General features: G+C 41.7%; 1 protein-coding gene across 3 annotated transcripts in view; it reads left to right on the forward strand.

Moving 5' to 3' along the window:
* Positions 1-14,339, forward strand: part of KIF1A (kinesin family member 1A) — a 627,076-nt gene that overhangs the window by 381,818 nt on the left and 230,919 nt on the right. For all 3 annotated transcript variants that reach the window (XM_033958697.1, XM_033958695.1, XM_033958696.1), the window contains 2 exons: positions 3,313-3,431; positions 11,895-11,980. In XM_033958697.1, coding sequence (XP_033814588.1) covers positions 3,313-3,431; positions 11,895-11,980 — 205 coding nt within the window. The remainder of the gene's footprint in view (positions 1-3,312; positions 3,432-11,894; positions 11,981-14,339) is intronic.

Below are 14,339 nucleotides of genomic sequence, written 5' to 3' on the forward strand. Positions count from 1 at the left end.
AGTGCGAGCAACAAGAATTTCAACATGCTCCTCGCAACCCCATCAGCTCTCCCTCTGATGTCACTTCCTATGTGCGGCGCCCAGAAGTGACATCAGCAGGAGAGATGACGTGTAGAGAATGACACGGTGACAAAATTCATCACCGTCCCCGTCCCCGTAGATAACCGCGGGAAATCATCTTCATGTCATTCTTTAAGGAAAGAGGGAAGAATCAGAGTATGAATGGCCACAACCACTGACCTGCAAGCTTTGCTTTGAATAATGCTGGTGTAGAAGGACAGAGGATGAAATAGACACTAGAAAATGACATGGGTTTATTTCCCGCGGTTATCCGCGGGGACGGGAACGGTGATGAATTTTGTCACCGTGTCATTCTCTAACGTGGTCATGAGAAGCACATTGAAGTTGTTGCTCGTGATGGGGAACAGCTAGGGGTGTGGGGGAAGGGAAGAGGGTGTGGGAGGAATGGGAAGAGGCGGGGGGCAGAGAGGAGGATGGGTGCTGCTGGGCGCCTGGGGCGGACCGACCCTGCCCCTCCCTTACTATGCCACTGGCTGTAGTTTGAACTGCAAATTACTTCCCAGTTTCACACATCTGAAAAACATAGAAAGCAAACTAACATTCAGTGTGATTGGCATTTTGCTGCTCATTCATAAGGTGAACATACATCCCGTTTTGAACAGGACCATCCCGTTTTCAGACCCCCCCCCCTGTCCCGTTGTCCCCACACACAGCTTCGGGATGCCGAAATGTCCTGTTTTCAGGGACAGCATCCCTAAACTGTGCTCAGGGACAACGGGACAGGCGATCACTTCCTGTCCCTACCTGCCGTGCAAAAAAAAAAAAAAGCCTCCCTCCTTCCTTTCCCCTGGTCCGCTGCTATCTTACCTCCCTGCTGCTGCTGCTAATCGCCGACAAGAAGTCTTCTTTCCGACATCAATTCTGATGTCGGAGAGGACGTTCTGGGCCAGGCAATTGCTGGGGTGGGACTGACAATTAATAGATGTCCCCTTTTGATGAAAAAAATAAATGGTTACCTTACTCATTCACCATATTACAACCAAAGTTGTGTGCTCACATCTGTGCGCATTGCCAATTTACAAGTGCAACTTAATTGTTTAACAAACTAATCAGTGCTGATAATTGGCAAGTAAGTAATTATTGGCAATAATTAGAAGTTACGCACACAACTTTCTAAGCATATTCTATAAAGTGGTACATATAAATAAACATAAAGGGTAAGGAGAATTGAACTCACATCCTCAGGGTGCTGAGGCAGCTGCTCTAACTGCTCCTCTAAACATAAGCATAAATGCTAATGTGCAGATCTCAAAAGGGGGCATGGCCAGAAAATGAGAATGGGTGGGTCATGAGCATTCCTAAAAGTTAGGCGCATTGTTATAGAATATGCCTGATCTGTACACAGTTTAGATGCAGATATGTAGGCCTGATTTTCATTGGTCTAAATGGGCATGCCTAAATGTTAGTCATGTGTATGGGTGTTAAGCATGATTCTATAAACTGTACTTAACTTCAAAGGTGTTTTATAGAATTGTGCTAAGCGCCATCCTTTCAGGCGCAGATTTTTTAGGCATTATATATAGAATATGGCCTTTAGGCTACAAAGTGCAAAAATCTTGCAAGTCACTTTGCATAGGGTTGTTTTTTTTTTTAAAGAGCTAGTTCTTTCTTCTTGCTCCTTCCAGATCAACTGAAAATTGGCCTCTGTTAGAATGTGATACCATGTGCCTTCACTCTCAACCATGCAGAGGTTTTCCTCCTTGTTTTATCTTCCCTTCCCCCCTCCCAATTCAATATATTACTGTGACAGTCCTCAGCCACAGAACATGCATCAGGATTCCCTTCAGATCTCTGCAATTGTGGACCCAAAATCTGGCCACTTAAGTGTTGTAAAAATGAGACTCCCCCCCCCCCCCCAAGAGCTGTGAATGTTATTTCTGTAGTATCTCCTACTCCAACCAGGAACTGAACTTAGGCCCTCCACATGATAGCGCACAACACTGTCACTGATCTTCCACATCCGTCCTTTGCACAATGTTGAAGTAGTAAGTATTTTGCCCAAATTTCTTGCAACATCTGGAGAGGAAAAAATGTCAAAATACTAAAAATTTATTTTAAAAATAACTTTGAATTTGGCTCTTAAGGCAACCTCTATTCTCAACAGTATTTTTATGGAACAATTTATCTTGTACATTTTTAATGATTTTTTATTTTGTATTTCTTAGTTTGAAGAAATGAAAACCATAGCCAATTTATGTATTTTTTTTAAACTGTACAATCTTGTAGGCTTTTTGTATATTTTTGTACTTCTGCCTGAGCCTTAACAATTCCCTAAGTCTATATGTAGAAGAAAAAAATAATAATTGAATGCCATTCTAGCTGGACATCATTCTCCTCTGACTAAGGGCTCTACCAACTGAGGAGCCATCAGTGAACCTGATTATTGATACAAATTTTGACTATTAGAGTACCATCATTTTGTTCCATTGACTGAATGTCTTTGTCCTCTATGAGTTCCTAAAGTTCTTTTTACCTCAAATAAGCCTAAAACATATCCAGTTCCCTTGAAGATCTGAACTAGTGCAGAGCATCAGTGTTATTTTTGAAAAAGAACTTAAACTTCATGTCTGGAATAGTACATTGCCTCCGGTATATGTTTGGCTAAGTTTTCAAAAATTGTTGATGAAAAATGATAAATAACATTGAATCTTCTCTTATCCTTTTTTAAACATATTGACTTTTCTCTGTCACCCATCCTTCTTCTATGACTTCTGCAGCCCTAGGATAGAGGTTCTCATAACAAATTTCTTGGTAACCACTTTGACAATTTCCCCCAAAGTCAGTTAACTCTGATTGGTTCTTTCATCCATAAAACTCTGTTAGTGACCACATTTAAGAAACACTGGTCCAAGAACCTTCAATGAGAGAAGTGTAGCTCTTTTAGCTTCCATGTCTAAGCTGTGCAGTCTCCCTTTTCTTTCCCTTCTACCACTGACACTTGCTGTTTTTGAGCGATCAAAGACTGAAAGGTTTTGCTTGTGTCTGCTAACTCACCACAACTTTCATTCCATTGTGGAAGCTGCACCAAACGTTGACTTTGCTTTCTGTCAAAAGCTCCTTACTCTGAGCACGGCTGCCCCCCTTTGGCTGGTCCTGGCTGCCTTCCCTTTTAGTTTTGCTTTGCAGCTCCATGTTGTGATGTGAGCCCAGCTGTTCCTGACATGCCGCCCAGCAGGTATTTGGAGAGCAGAGGCCTCATTTGTGAACACTTTGCTGTTTTCTATATTGCAGAGCTTTTGTATACCTCAGTAACCTGCTTTATCCCGTGCCTCTGGTCCACCGAGTTGCTATTGTCAGTGAGAAGGGAGAAGTGAAAGGGTTTCTCCGTGTGGCAGTCCAAGCAATTTCAGGTATTTATTTATTTATTCATTTATATAGCCCGTCCTCCCCAGGAGCCCAGAATGGGTTACAAGGATACGTACACAGAGTTTTCAGGAACAGAGTTACGTATGCTACAGACTCAATATCATGCTACAGGATCAAGTCACAAAGCTAGAGAATCAATAACTTACAACCTATAGAGCAGTGGTTCCCAACCCTCTCCTGGAGGACCACCAGGCCAGTCAGGTTTTCAGGATAGCCCTAATGAATATGCATGAGAGAGATCTGCATATAATGGAGATGCCAGGCATGCAAATCTGCTCCATGCATATTCATTAGGGCTATCCTAAAAACCTAACTGGCCTAGTGGTCCTCCAGGACAGGGTTGGGAACCACTGTTATAGAGAATGTGACTAAGAAACACATGCTTTGCAGAATCTAAGAAAATGAAACCATAGAGTCATGAATGGGTATTAACGTATTTGCAGTGAACGTAGAAGAAATGATTGGCAGGCACAGGTGTTCTGAGGTAAGGTACATCGAAGCAAGATCTATTAAAGTTTGAGACCAGAATTGATCCGGTCCATGAAAAGAAGCATCTTTACTGCTTTCTGGAAGGGTAGTAGGTTATCAATTGCCCTAATGGCAGGAGGGAGTTGATTCTATAATTTAGGTATGCTATAGGAATATGATCGCTTTCAGACTGTTTGCTGGAGGGTTGGAAAGTCTGAGTTCCTGTTGTGAACGGAGGGGTCATTGAGAGTGGTATATTGGGAGTTTCCTCACTACATAGTCAGGTGTCATGTCATGAAAGCGTTTAAATGCTAATACTAGTTGTTTGAAGGTAGGCTCTTCTAACTGCACCTTAGATAGTTCTTTGAGTGCCTGTCCTGTAGCATTAACAATAATAGGAAACATGTACTGGTAATAAGAAAGGCTGGGTTTTTTAAAATAGTTTAAAAGGACTGAATCAAGTGATTTATTTAGTTAAGATGCTTAATTTAGATGCACTATTCATGTTTTAGACATCCATAAATTGGCATTTAGATGTTCATAGTGCATGAATGTCCAATTGTCAATTTACAAAGCTGGAATATGAACATCTAAAACTAAAGAACATCCATATGGCAAGAAGATGTGTCAACATTTCTGGGTGGGCCTATAAAATGAATTTTCCATATCATATTACAGAAGGGAAATGAATATCTATGTCCCAAATGATGGATGTTGGGCTCTAGACCTGCTACCTGAGAGCTCTGTTTGAAGTTCTTAACATGGATTATTGTTAAGACATGTTATTTCATCACTAACTCATGCTATTTTAGCACAGATCCCATTTTATGCAATAATACCTTTACTAATAAGTGGAATTAACAATAAAATAATGTCTTAATGGTAACCCACCCCTAAGTGTCAGAAAATGCTCCTATTGAACAGTGCTCCACTGGAGGGATTAGGAGAGTTCACCTCCTTAATACTCCCTCCTTGATATGCTCCCTAGAAGCAACCCTGGCAAGGGAAATGGGTTCTGTGACAGCTTCAAGAAAAATAAACTTTTGTTTCCAAAATGGTTGACATGAACATTTTTGTACTAAAACAACTCAAGGAGCAACTACTGTAATTACTTGTTAGATCATAAATAATAAAAAAAACTGTCCCCACAAGTTTATTTCTATAACTTAATTTAAATAAATAAATAAAACTACAAAAATCATAAATAAAGTGCACTGAGTGCTTTCAAAGTGCTGTAAAAATATCATAAAGTGCTCAGTCACCAACCAAAAAGTACAGTAGTACCATCAGATGTACCAGCGCTGGTTGTAATGAGGGACCATCATTGCACTATAAAGTCCCTCTTACTGCCTATCAGAAAACAATAAATATACTGTAATGTATTGTTGTAAAATACTTTCATTACTTATCTGATTAAAACAGAAGATATTCAAGTTTGGAGGCAATGGTACAACATTGAAACCAATTCATTCAGTTCATTAAAGTATGAATGCTCAAAACAACCCCCGTGTTTTGTTAAAAGCTGGCCTCCCTTTGACTCGAGTTTCACAACAGCGTCGTCAGGAAGGGGGCACTAAAGGAAGTAAAAAAACAAAAAACATTAGCTATAAACTCTGACTTCTTGGTTAAAAAAACTCATAAACTTTTAAATGTTATTAATTTATTATCATGGAAATCTTAATATGTCAAAGTAGAAAAATAAAAAAATCACTTAAAAGTATATATATAAACTTTCTTAAGCGGCCAGTAGAACCGCGGAAACCTCAAAGAGGGAAACAAAAGCGTTTTTCCGCTCTGCTTTTGTTTCCCCTCATTACAACCAGCGCTGGTACATCTGATGGTACTACTGCATTTTTTGGTTGGTGACTGAGAACTTTGTGATATTTTTACAACACTTTGAAAGCACTCAGTGCACTTTATTTAGGATTTTTGTAGTTTTATTTATTTATGTAAATTAAGTTATAGAAGTAAACTTGTGGAGACAGTTTTTTATGATGAACATTTATGTTCCAGAACATAGATTTTTGTTGCCATTTCAGAACATGAATGTCTGTCCATGTGCTGCCACAGGGATGTTCATGCTCCAACTTTCCCCATTGATATTTGGAATATCCATTTTTCTAAAATGGATGTTCTTGCCACACGCAGCTGGTGCATAAACATCCATTTCTTCATGTATTTTAGAACAAGCTCTGTGTCTGCAGATTCTGTTCTAAAGATACTTGTTTTTGCAAAGAGCAGTATATACATTAAAGTCCATAAATCAAATCAAACTAGCAGAACTTGGGGCGTCCTGACCTAAACAACTCAAGTCTCCTTTGTGTGACCTTTCTAAAATGCTGCTCTAAATGTGTTGTAGGTCATTTCAGAAGGTTTGTGCAACATCTTCACAAGTAAATAGTGGGTGCAGACATGTATATGGCCCTAACAGTCTAATAACAATTTTAGAAAAGTTGGAAACTTATTGGTGTACTGTATATTCATGACGTACAGTTTTAAAGGGGGCATGGTGTGGGCAGGCCTGAAAAATACAATATCACCCATATTCTATAAACAGGGCCATAAGTTAGGTGCCATTAGGCGTCCAATCAGAGCCTAACTTAAGCAGCAAAGCTGTTTAAAAGTAACCTTAAAATTGTTTAAAACCTAAAATGTTGGTGCCTAGAGGCATCTACAAAACTAGCACCTAGATCACATTTACTGTGGCACCTAAGGATGCCTAAGGTCGAAGTATGCATGGCTAATGTCAGAAACGACCTTAGGTGTTCATAAGCACCACCATAGATGCAATTCACCTCAAATATAGGTGGCGGAAATGTAGGCCTCATAAACCCTGGCTTACATTTCTGGCACCTATGCTTGAGGTAGCCGTGATTCTACAAACAGTGCCGTTGCATGATTGACATGGGATTGGCGGCCATCTTTTAGGCGATCACTGATACCAGCGCCATTTGTAGAATCCGGCTCTTTGTGTCTTGATTCCTACTTTGCAATGGCCATCTGCTATAATAAAACCCTTAGCGTGCATGCACAGTTGAAACTCTGTGCAGCTGTGATCCCTGACCCATGATCTGTGGCTCCATGCCAACGCATGCGCAGTAGGAGCCTTCAGCGGTTTGCGATGCGTTGCGGCGGTTTCCCCTGCAACATTCCTGCCCCGATCTCCGACGCCTCTCCTTCTCACCCCCAGACCAGCAGTGGCAGCAGCTGCGGGGCATTTGCTAGGCCGGCCCACTTCGATAATGCGAGGTGGGCCGGCCTAGCAAAAGCCCCGAAGATGCCCAGCCTAGCGGATGCTGGACAGTGAACAGATAAGGGAGAAGGGGTACTACTGGACAGGGGGAGTAGGGAAGGGGTGCTGCTGGACAGGGGGGAGGTAAAAGTAAGGGAGAAGGAAAGACATGCAGGGGGAGAGAGACAGAAAGAAAAAAAAGACAGACAGACAAGGGGCAGAGAGAAAGAAAGAAAGAAAGAAATGCCTAAGTTTACACATCTATTCTAGCACCCACTAATGTAATGGGCTAAAAAACTAATAAATGTATATTTTTTAAAAATTGCTTGTCTATATTTCCACCTGCTGCAAGTCACACATATCAGCTAACATGTCAGTTTAGATTCAGACAGACCTTGTATCCCACCTAAATGATCTTCACAGAAACTGAGACAAGGGATTTGCCTTAGTATTAGTACTGCTCGATTTATCAGCAGCTTTTGGCATTATGGACCATATCATATACAGCAGTGTTCTTCAACCTTTTTACACCTATGGACCGGCGGAAATAAAATAATTATTTCGTGGACCGGCAAACTACTAAGACCGAAATTTTTTTTTTAAAAACCATCGCCGCCCCATCCCCGCGAGGTCGGTCCCACAAACCATCTGATCCCATCCGCACAAGCCTCAAATAGTTATGATTTTATATTGAACATATTTTATTAAAGTATAAAAAGAAACAATATTCTATACAATTGTCTTTTATAAATACAAATAATACAGGGCAAAGATCAACAAAACCCTGTCTCCCCTCCCCTTCACATATATCCCCTCTACTATCAAGAAAACTGAACAAGCCAAATTATTACAGAATGCTACCCAAATATCATGTAACAGAATACCACAGTCACACATGACAGGAATGGTGTTAGGGGAGTGGAACTAGGGCAACTGCCCCCTGGTCAGAGAGAGCCCTAAGCCAGCTGGAAGCTAAAGAAGCACTGCCTGGGCTTTGCACTCCCCAGTTATGTCTAGCAAGATACATATTTCAAATCTGATATATTTGAATCACAATAAAATTATTTTTTTCTACCTTTTGTCGTCTCTGGTTTCTGCTTTCATTGCCTTTTCACTCTCTTCCAGCCAGTGTCTGCCCTAAGAACATAAGAATTGCCACTGCTGGGTCAGACCAGAGGTCCATCATGCCCAGCAGTCCGCTCACGCGGCGGCCCTCTGGTCTAAGACCAGCACCCTAACTGAGACTAGCCCTACCAGCACACGTTCTTGTTCAGCAGGAACTTGTCTAACTTTGTCTTGAATCCTTGGAGGGTGTTTTCCCCTATAATAGCCTCTGGAAGAGCGTTCCAGCTTTCTACCACAGAACTTCCTTACGTTTGTACGGAATCTATCCCCTTTCAACTTTAGAGAGTGCCCTCTCATTTTCCCTGCCTTGCAGAGGGTGAACAACCTGTCCTTAGCTACTAAGTCTATTCTCTTCAGTACCTTGAATGTTTCTATCATGTCCCCTCTCAATCTCCTCTGCTCAAGGGAGAAGAGGCCCAGTTTCTCTAATCTTTCGCTGTTACAGCAACTCCTCCAGCCCCTTAACCATTTTAGTCGCTCTTCTCTGGACCCTTTCGAGTAGTACCATGTCCTTCTTCATGTACAGTGACCAGTGCTGGATGCAGTACTCCAGGTGAGGGCGTACCATGGCCCAGTACAGCGGCATGATAACCTTCTCTGTCTCTTCAGTCCAGCATCTGCCCCTTCCATTCACTGTCTGTCTTTCCCTGCCATCTTTCCTCCTGCCCCCCCCCCCCAATTTGGTCTGGCATCCATCATCTTCCTTCTGTTCCCCTCATGGTCTGGCATCTCTGTCCTTCCCCCCCCCCCTGTGGTTTTTAGCATCTCTCTCTTCTCATTTCCTCCACTCAGATCTGATATCATTCTCTGTTCTCTCTTCCCTTTTCTTCTCTGGTCTTCCTTCTCTATTTTCTTCCTCCATCTAGATTAAATTCTTTATTACTATTTAGTCCCGTTTCCCTCTTTTCACTGTGTCTACCCACAGCTTGTCACCCCTTTCCCTCACCCCTCCATTATCTTACTATTTTCTTCCCCCTTTATCTCCTCCTTCCATCCAGTATGTGTTCTTTCCCACTTCCATTCAGCATCTGCTCTCCCCTCTCAACTGACATCCATCTGCCTTCTGCTCTCTCTCTCTCCCTTCTTCTCACTTCCATCATCTGTCCCCTTCTCTCTCTCATCTCCTCCATTCCATCATCTGCCCCTTCTCTGTCTCCCCCCCCCCAACTTCCATCATCTGCCCCCCTTCCCCTCACCTTTGTGGGTCACTTTCTTTCCCCTGAGGGTGGCTCATGTCAGAAGGGAAGCTTTGGCCGAGCAGAACCGCTTGCAAGGAACAGTTGAACTTACTTGATTGATGTCAATGCTGGGGCCCCTTGGCCTTTGAAGGAAAAAAAAGGTGGAAAAAAGGGACCTGCAAAGGCGAGAGGAAGGGAAACCTCCAGGACAGCTGCTGTTTGCCCTCCTTCAGCGGCCCAAGAGTCCAGACCAATAGCGGCAGCTCTGTGTACTTTTAACTTCGGCAAAGAGCTGCCCCTAAGGAGTAGTTTAGCGCGGTTTCATGAGGCAGCCTTGAGGCCTTTGCTAGACCGGCCCGCTTCGATGATGTGATGTGGGCCGGCCTAGCAAAGGCCCCGAGGCTGCCTCATGAAACCGCGCTAAACTACTGCTTAGGGGCAGCTCTGTGCTGAAGTTAAAAGCACACAGAGCTGCTGCTGGTGGTCTGGAGGTGAGGACACAAGGCAGGAGGCAAACGCGGTGGAAGGCAGGAGTCCCGGCACAGCGACTGCAACAGGAAGTTACAAGTCAGCTGACACCGGCCTTTCGTTGCGGCGGGGAACGAATCCTTTGCGGACCGGCAAGATTTTTTTGCGGACCAACACCAGTCCGCGGACCGGCGGTTGAAGAACTGTGATATACAGTACAGTAGAATCTCAGTTATCCAGCACCAATGGGGATTGGTAGATGCCAGATAACTGTAGTTTCTGGTTGCTTGAGTTACTGTAACACTAAGTTTGGTCTACCTTCCCATCTCACTCTATCATCCCCCTACTTGTAGGTCTAGCATCTGTTCTTCTTTTCTTCCTCTCCCCCCCCCCTTCTTTCCCACGTTCTCTCCTCCCCTTCTCCCTCCCACTCCCTCCCTCTGTTCCCGAAGCAGTAGAGCCGGTCCTGACAATCCTCTGTTCCCAAAGAAGCAGAGTGTCCTGACAAACCACCTTCAATCCCTCCCTCCCTCATTCATCTGAAGCAGTAGCAGCAGCCAGCAAGCAGAGGAAGCGCCGTTAAACAGACAGCGTCTGGCCAGCCCTAGCATGGCCTTTCCTCTGCTGTGTCACTTTTTGACTCTAAACTTTGCTTCGGTCAGAAGAGGATTCTTTTACTACATAGCCACCTTATTTTACACCATTTAGTCTGTACCTTAGTATTTTATGAGAGGACCTTCTGTCAGAGGATCATTTTATATCTGACTCTTGACAAAGGCATTTAAGCAGAAACACTGTCAGTGTTGAGTCTACATATTGCTTCTATCAATAAAGTGTATCCTGAACAATCCACAGCTGAGTAACTAACATCTCTTCCTCATGACTCTGTGGTTTGTCTTGCTGCTTTCCTCGTAGAGGCCTTTTGGGCTTTTCTTCAGTGTAAATGTATGTACCATTTACACATGCAAATGCCACACAATTGTTCTAAAATGACCTCCTTTATTCAAAATACACATTTATCCCAACTGAAGTTTGTATGATTAAAAGTCAAATTTTATAATGTTTATTAAATAGGTCAAGTGTCATGTCTCTGCCACTTCTTGAACAGCTATGACAAACACCTAAGCAAGACAAAAAGCATATTTATAAAGCTAGAGCTCTGGGGTTTTAAATGAGAGATTCTTGTATGGTCTTTTAACATATCTATATAGCTCTCTGATTTAGCATGCCAAAACTGCATGCAGTGATGTTGATTATCTTCAAAGTGGCTATTTCAGGACAAAATAATTCCTATTCTTGTGTAGCATGTATATTTTCTATGCAAGAGCTTCATAACATAGTAACTCTTTCTCCTAATGTGTCATAAATGGTCCCATCATTCATAGAGTCTTTTGCAATATAAGTCAGTGTGGGGTAAAAGATCGCCTCTTACTGCACCTTGATTTACCACCATATTCAGCAACCTTCAGGATCTCAGTACAGAAGGTTTCTGAATCCTGTTTTAAAAGAATAACTGCTTGCAAGCCAAGTTATTCCCATGGCCCAGTACTTCTGATACTCCTAGCTGTGGAAATAATATTTTACTGTGATTTTATGACCTTAATGTGACTTGTAATGTTTCATTGCAAGTCATGTTATTGTATTTGCGTAATAATGAGGTGAAAACATGCATTTGCATGTTTTGCATCTCATGCCATGTAATCCATGGCAACTGAATCTTGCCATGGGAAATTAAGTTGGGCCATGTCAGGACCTTTTAAGTTGCTTTGTAGGGGTCATAATGCAACTTAAAACCCTAATGCAGCTTTATAACTTCTCATCTATATATTTTTGTTCTCTGTACATTTGACTTGCATAACTACCTGAGCATTCCTGGAACATTGATGCCAATGAAGTTCTGATGGCAGTGTCTCATTGTACTTTCTTCTACAGAATCTAGGAATGTGTGTTTTTATTCATTATATTTCTCTTTTCAGCTGATGAAGAAGCTCCAGATTATGGCTCAGGAGTTCGACAGTCAGGAACTGCAAAAATTTCTTTTGAGGATCAACATTTTGAAAAGGTACAAATACCATCAAAATTCTAAAGAGCTGTCCTATTTAAATTGGAGATACAGTATAAAGTGAATAGAATGATCAAGTCTGTCGTCACTTGTGAACACTTTGCTCTGGATGCAATATTTCAGCAGAAGTGCTAAATATGAGGCTTATAAGGAAATCTTTGGTTCTTCTCTGCTTAGTATTTTCAGAAGCAGTGATGACCTTTACATACGGTATTTTCTCATGCTCTGCTTTTGTCATGATGGTAATAAAAAGCATATACTGGCATAAAATACACTACTTTGTCTTTATACATCCCCCTAAATTAATAGAAAATGGATGATAGCAAGAAAACAAAATTGTTTACTTTAGGGTCATTTTATAAGTGACTTGAGTATTTAGAACAGTGTTTTACATGCACAAGTAGGTTTCTGTAAAATCTCCCTGGGGAATATATACGCATAAAAGTTGCAGCACAGACACAGGTAGCCACAAAGAAAATGTTTAATTTAACATCTAGGTTAGATGGTTTCAAATTATGGCCCCCTTTTATCAAGCCACATTAGAGGTTTTAATTGCTGGCCATTACGGTAAAAGCTCCGATGCTATGAGTGGGATCTCTGGGAAGGTAAGCCTAGGTGAGTGGGTCTGTTAGGTGGGCAGACTTGATGGGCTGTGGCCCTTTTCTGCCGTCATTTTTTAATGTTTTCTATGTTTCTATGAATGTCGGAGCTTCTATCTCAGTGGCCAGTGATAAAAAATACCCAATGCAGCTTGATAAAAGGGGGCCTATACAGTCACATGTATTCTGTAATCTTGCTTATATTCACATATAAGTTCAAATGTCCAAATATAAGTTGTAATGTCTATTTGTGCCACCTGATTTACATATTTAGGGACCCTTTTACTAATGCATAGGTATAAAATGGACTTCTTAGAATTTAGCATGTGCTAAACTTCAGAAAACAGGCCCCTTAGTAACTGAATATAACAGCTTAGGTATTAAATTAGAATCTTTGGGTCTTGAATGTTCCTAAAGCCACAGGGATCCCTGCTTCAAAAATGTAAAAAAAAAATAAAAATACTTGATAGAAATTTTGAAATTCCCCTGAAGCTGTTCCCCCTTTAAATAAAGTATATTTCAGTTACCTCTAAATGATCCCAGAGTCTGAACAATTTGGGTCAAGTACAACAAAAACAAAGGGGTCCTTTTACTAAGGCTTGCTAGCAAGCGCACCTTAGTAAAAGGAACCCAAATTGATGTTGTGACTATATCAGTGATACTAGAGGAATCCATAACTGATACAGCTGTAAGAGATACCTTGTTGCTTTTGTATTTGCGTAAGACTTAAATGCTGTTATGAAATTTTATTTTTGTAATCTTCAAACCTTATTCTATGGTCAAAGAATATGGATTTACTCAGCTATCATGAAAACCACACAAGAATGTAGAAAAGATTTTTTTCTGGCTTTAAGAGAGGACACAAGGGCTCCTTTTACTAAGGTGCGCTAGCGTTTTTAGCGCACACACGAAATTACCACGTGCTACACCACACGGTACGCTTCTAGAATAATGCCAGCTCAATGTTGGCATTAAGGTCTAACGCATGCGGCAATTTAGCATGTGCGGCAATTTAGCGCATGCTATTCCTCGCGTTAAAGCCCTAACACACCTTAGTAAAAGGAGCACTAAGGGAATAGCGCGTGCTAAATTGCCACGCGCGCTAGACCTTAACGCCAGCATTGAGCTGGCGTTATTCTAGAAGCATACCGCGCGGTATAGTGCACAGTAGTTTCATGCATGAGCTAAAAACGCTAGCGCACTTTAGTAAAAGGAGCCCTAAGTCTTGGTGCATCTTTTCTGTTAGTTTACCTGTGCGAGTGTTTGGTTAGGCATGGCAGAAACAAATATGTATGTCTTATTTGTCCCTGAACAACTGAAGTCCTTTGTTGATATGAAAAGAATTACAAGTTAATAAATTTTGGGACTATAATTTAGAAGCAAGCTCCAGCAAAGTCGTGCTAATTACGAGGGGTCACTGAAAAGTTCAGCCCAACCAAGAAAAGAATGATGTGGAGCCATGAAATTTACAAAATATTCCACATTTTTCTCGACACATTTTGTTTCATTTCATATCATTGAAATGAAAAATATCAAGAAAAGTGTGAAACGTAAGGAAGTTCTTCACCCAGAGAGTGGTGGAGAGCTGGAACACTCTTCCGGAGTCTGTTGTAGGGGAAAACACCCTCCAGGGTTTCAAGACTAAGCTGGACAAGTTCCTGCTAAACTGGGATGTACACAGGTGAGGTTGGACTCATTTTAGAGCACTGGTCTTTGACCCGGGGGCTGCCACGTGAGCGGACTGCTGGGCACGATGGACC

This window comes from Geotrypetes seraphini, chromosome 9 (assembly GCF_902459505.1).
Source record: "Geotrypetes seraphini chromosome 9, aGeoSer1.1, whole genome shotgun sequence".
NCBI lineage: Eukaryota > Metazoa > Chordata > Amphibia > Gymnophiona > Dermophiidae > Geotrypetes > Geotrypetes seraphini.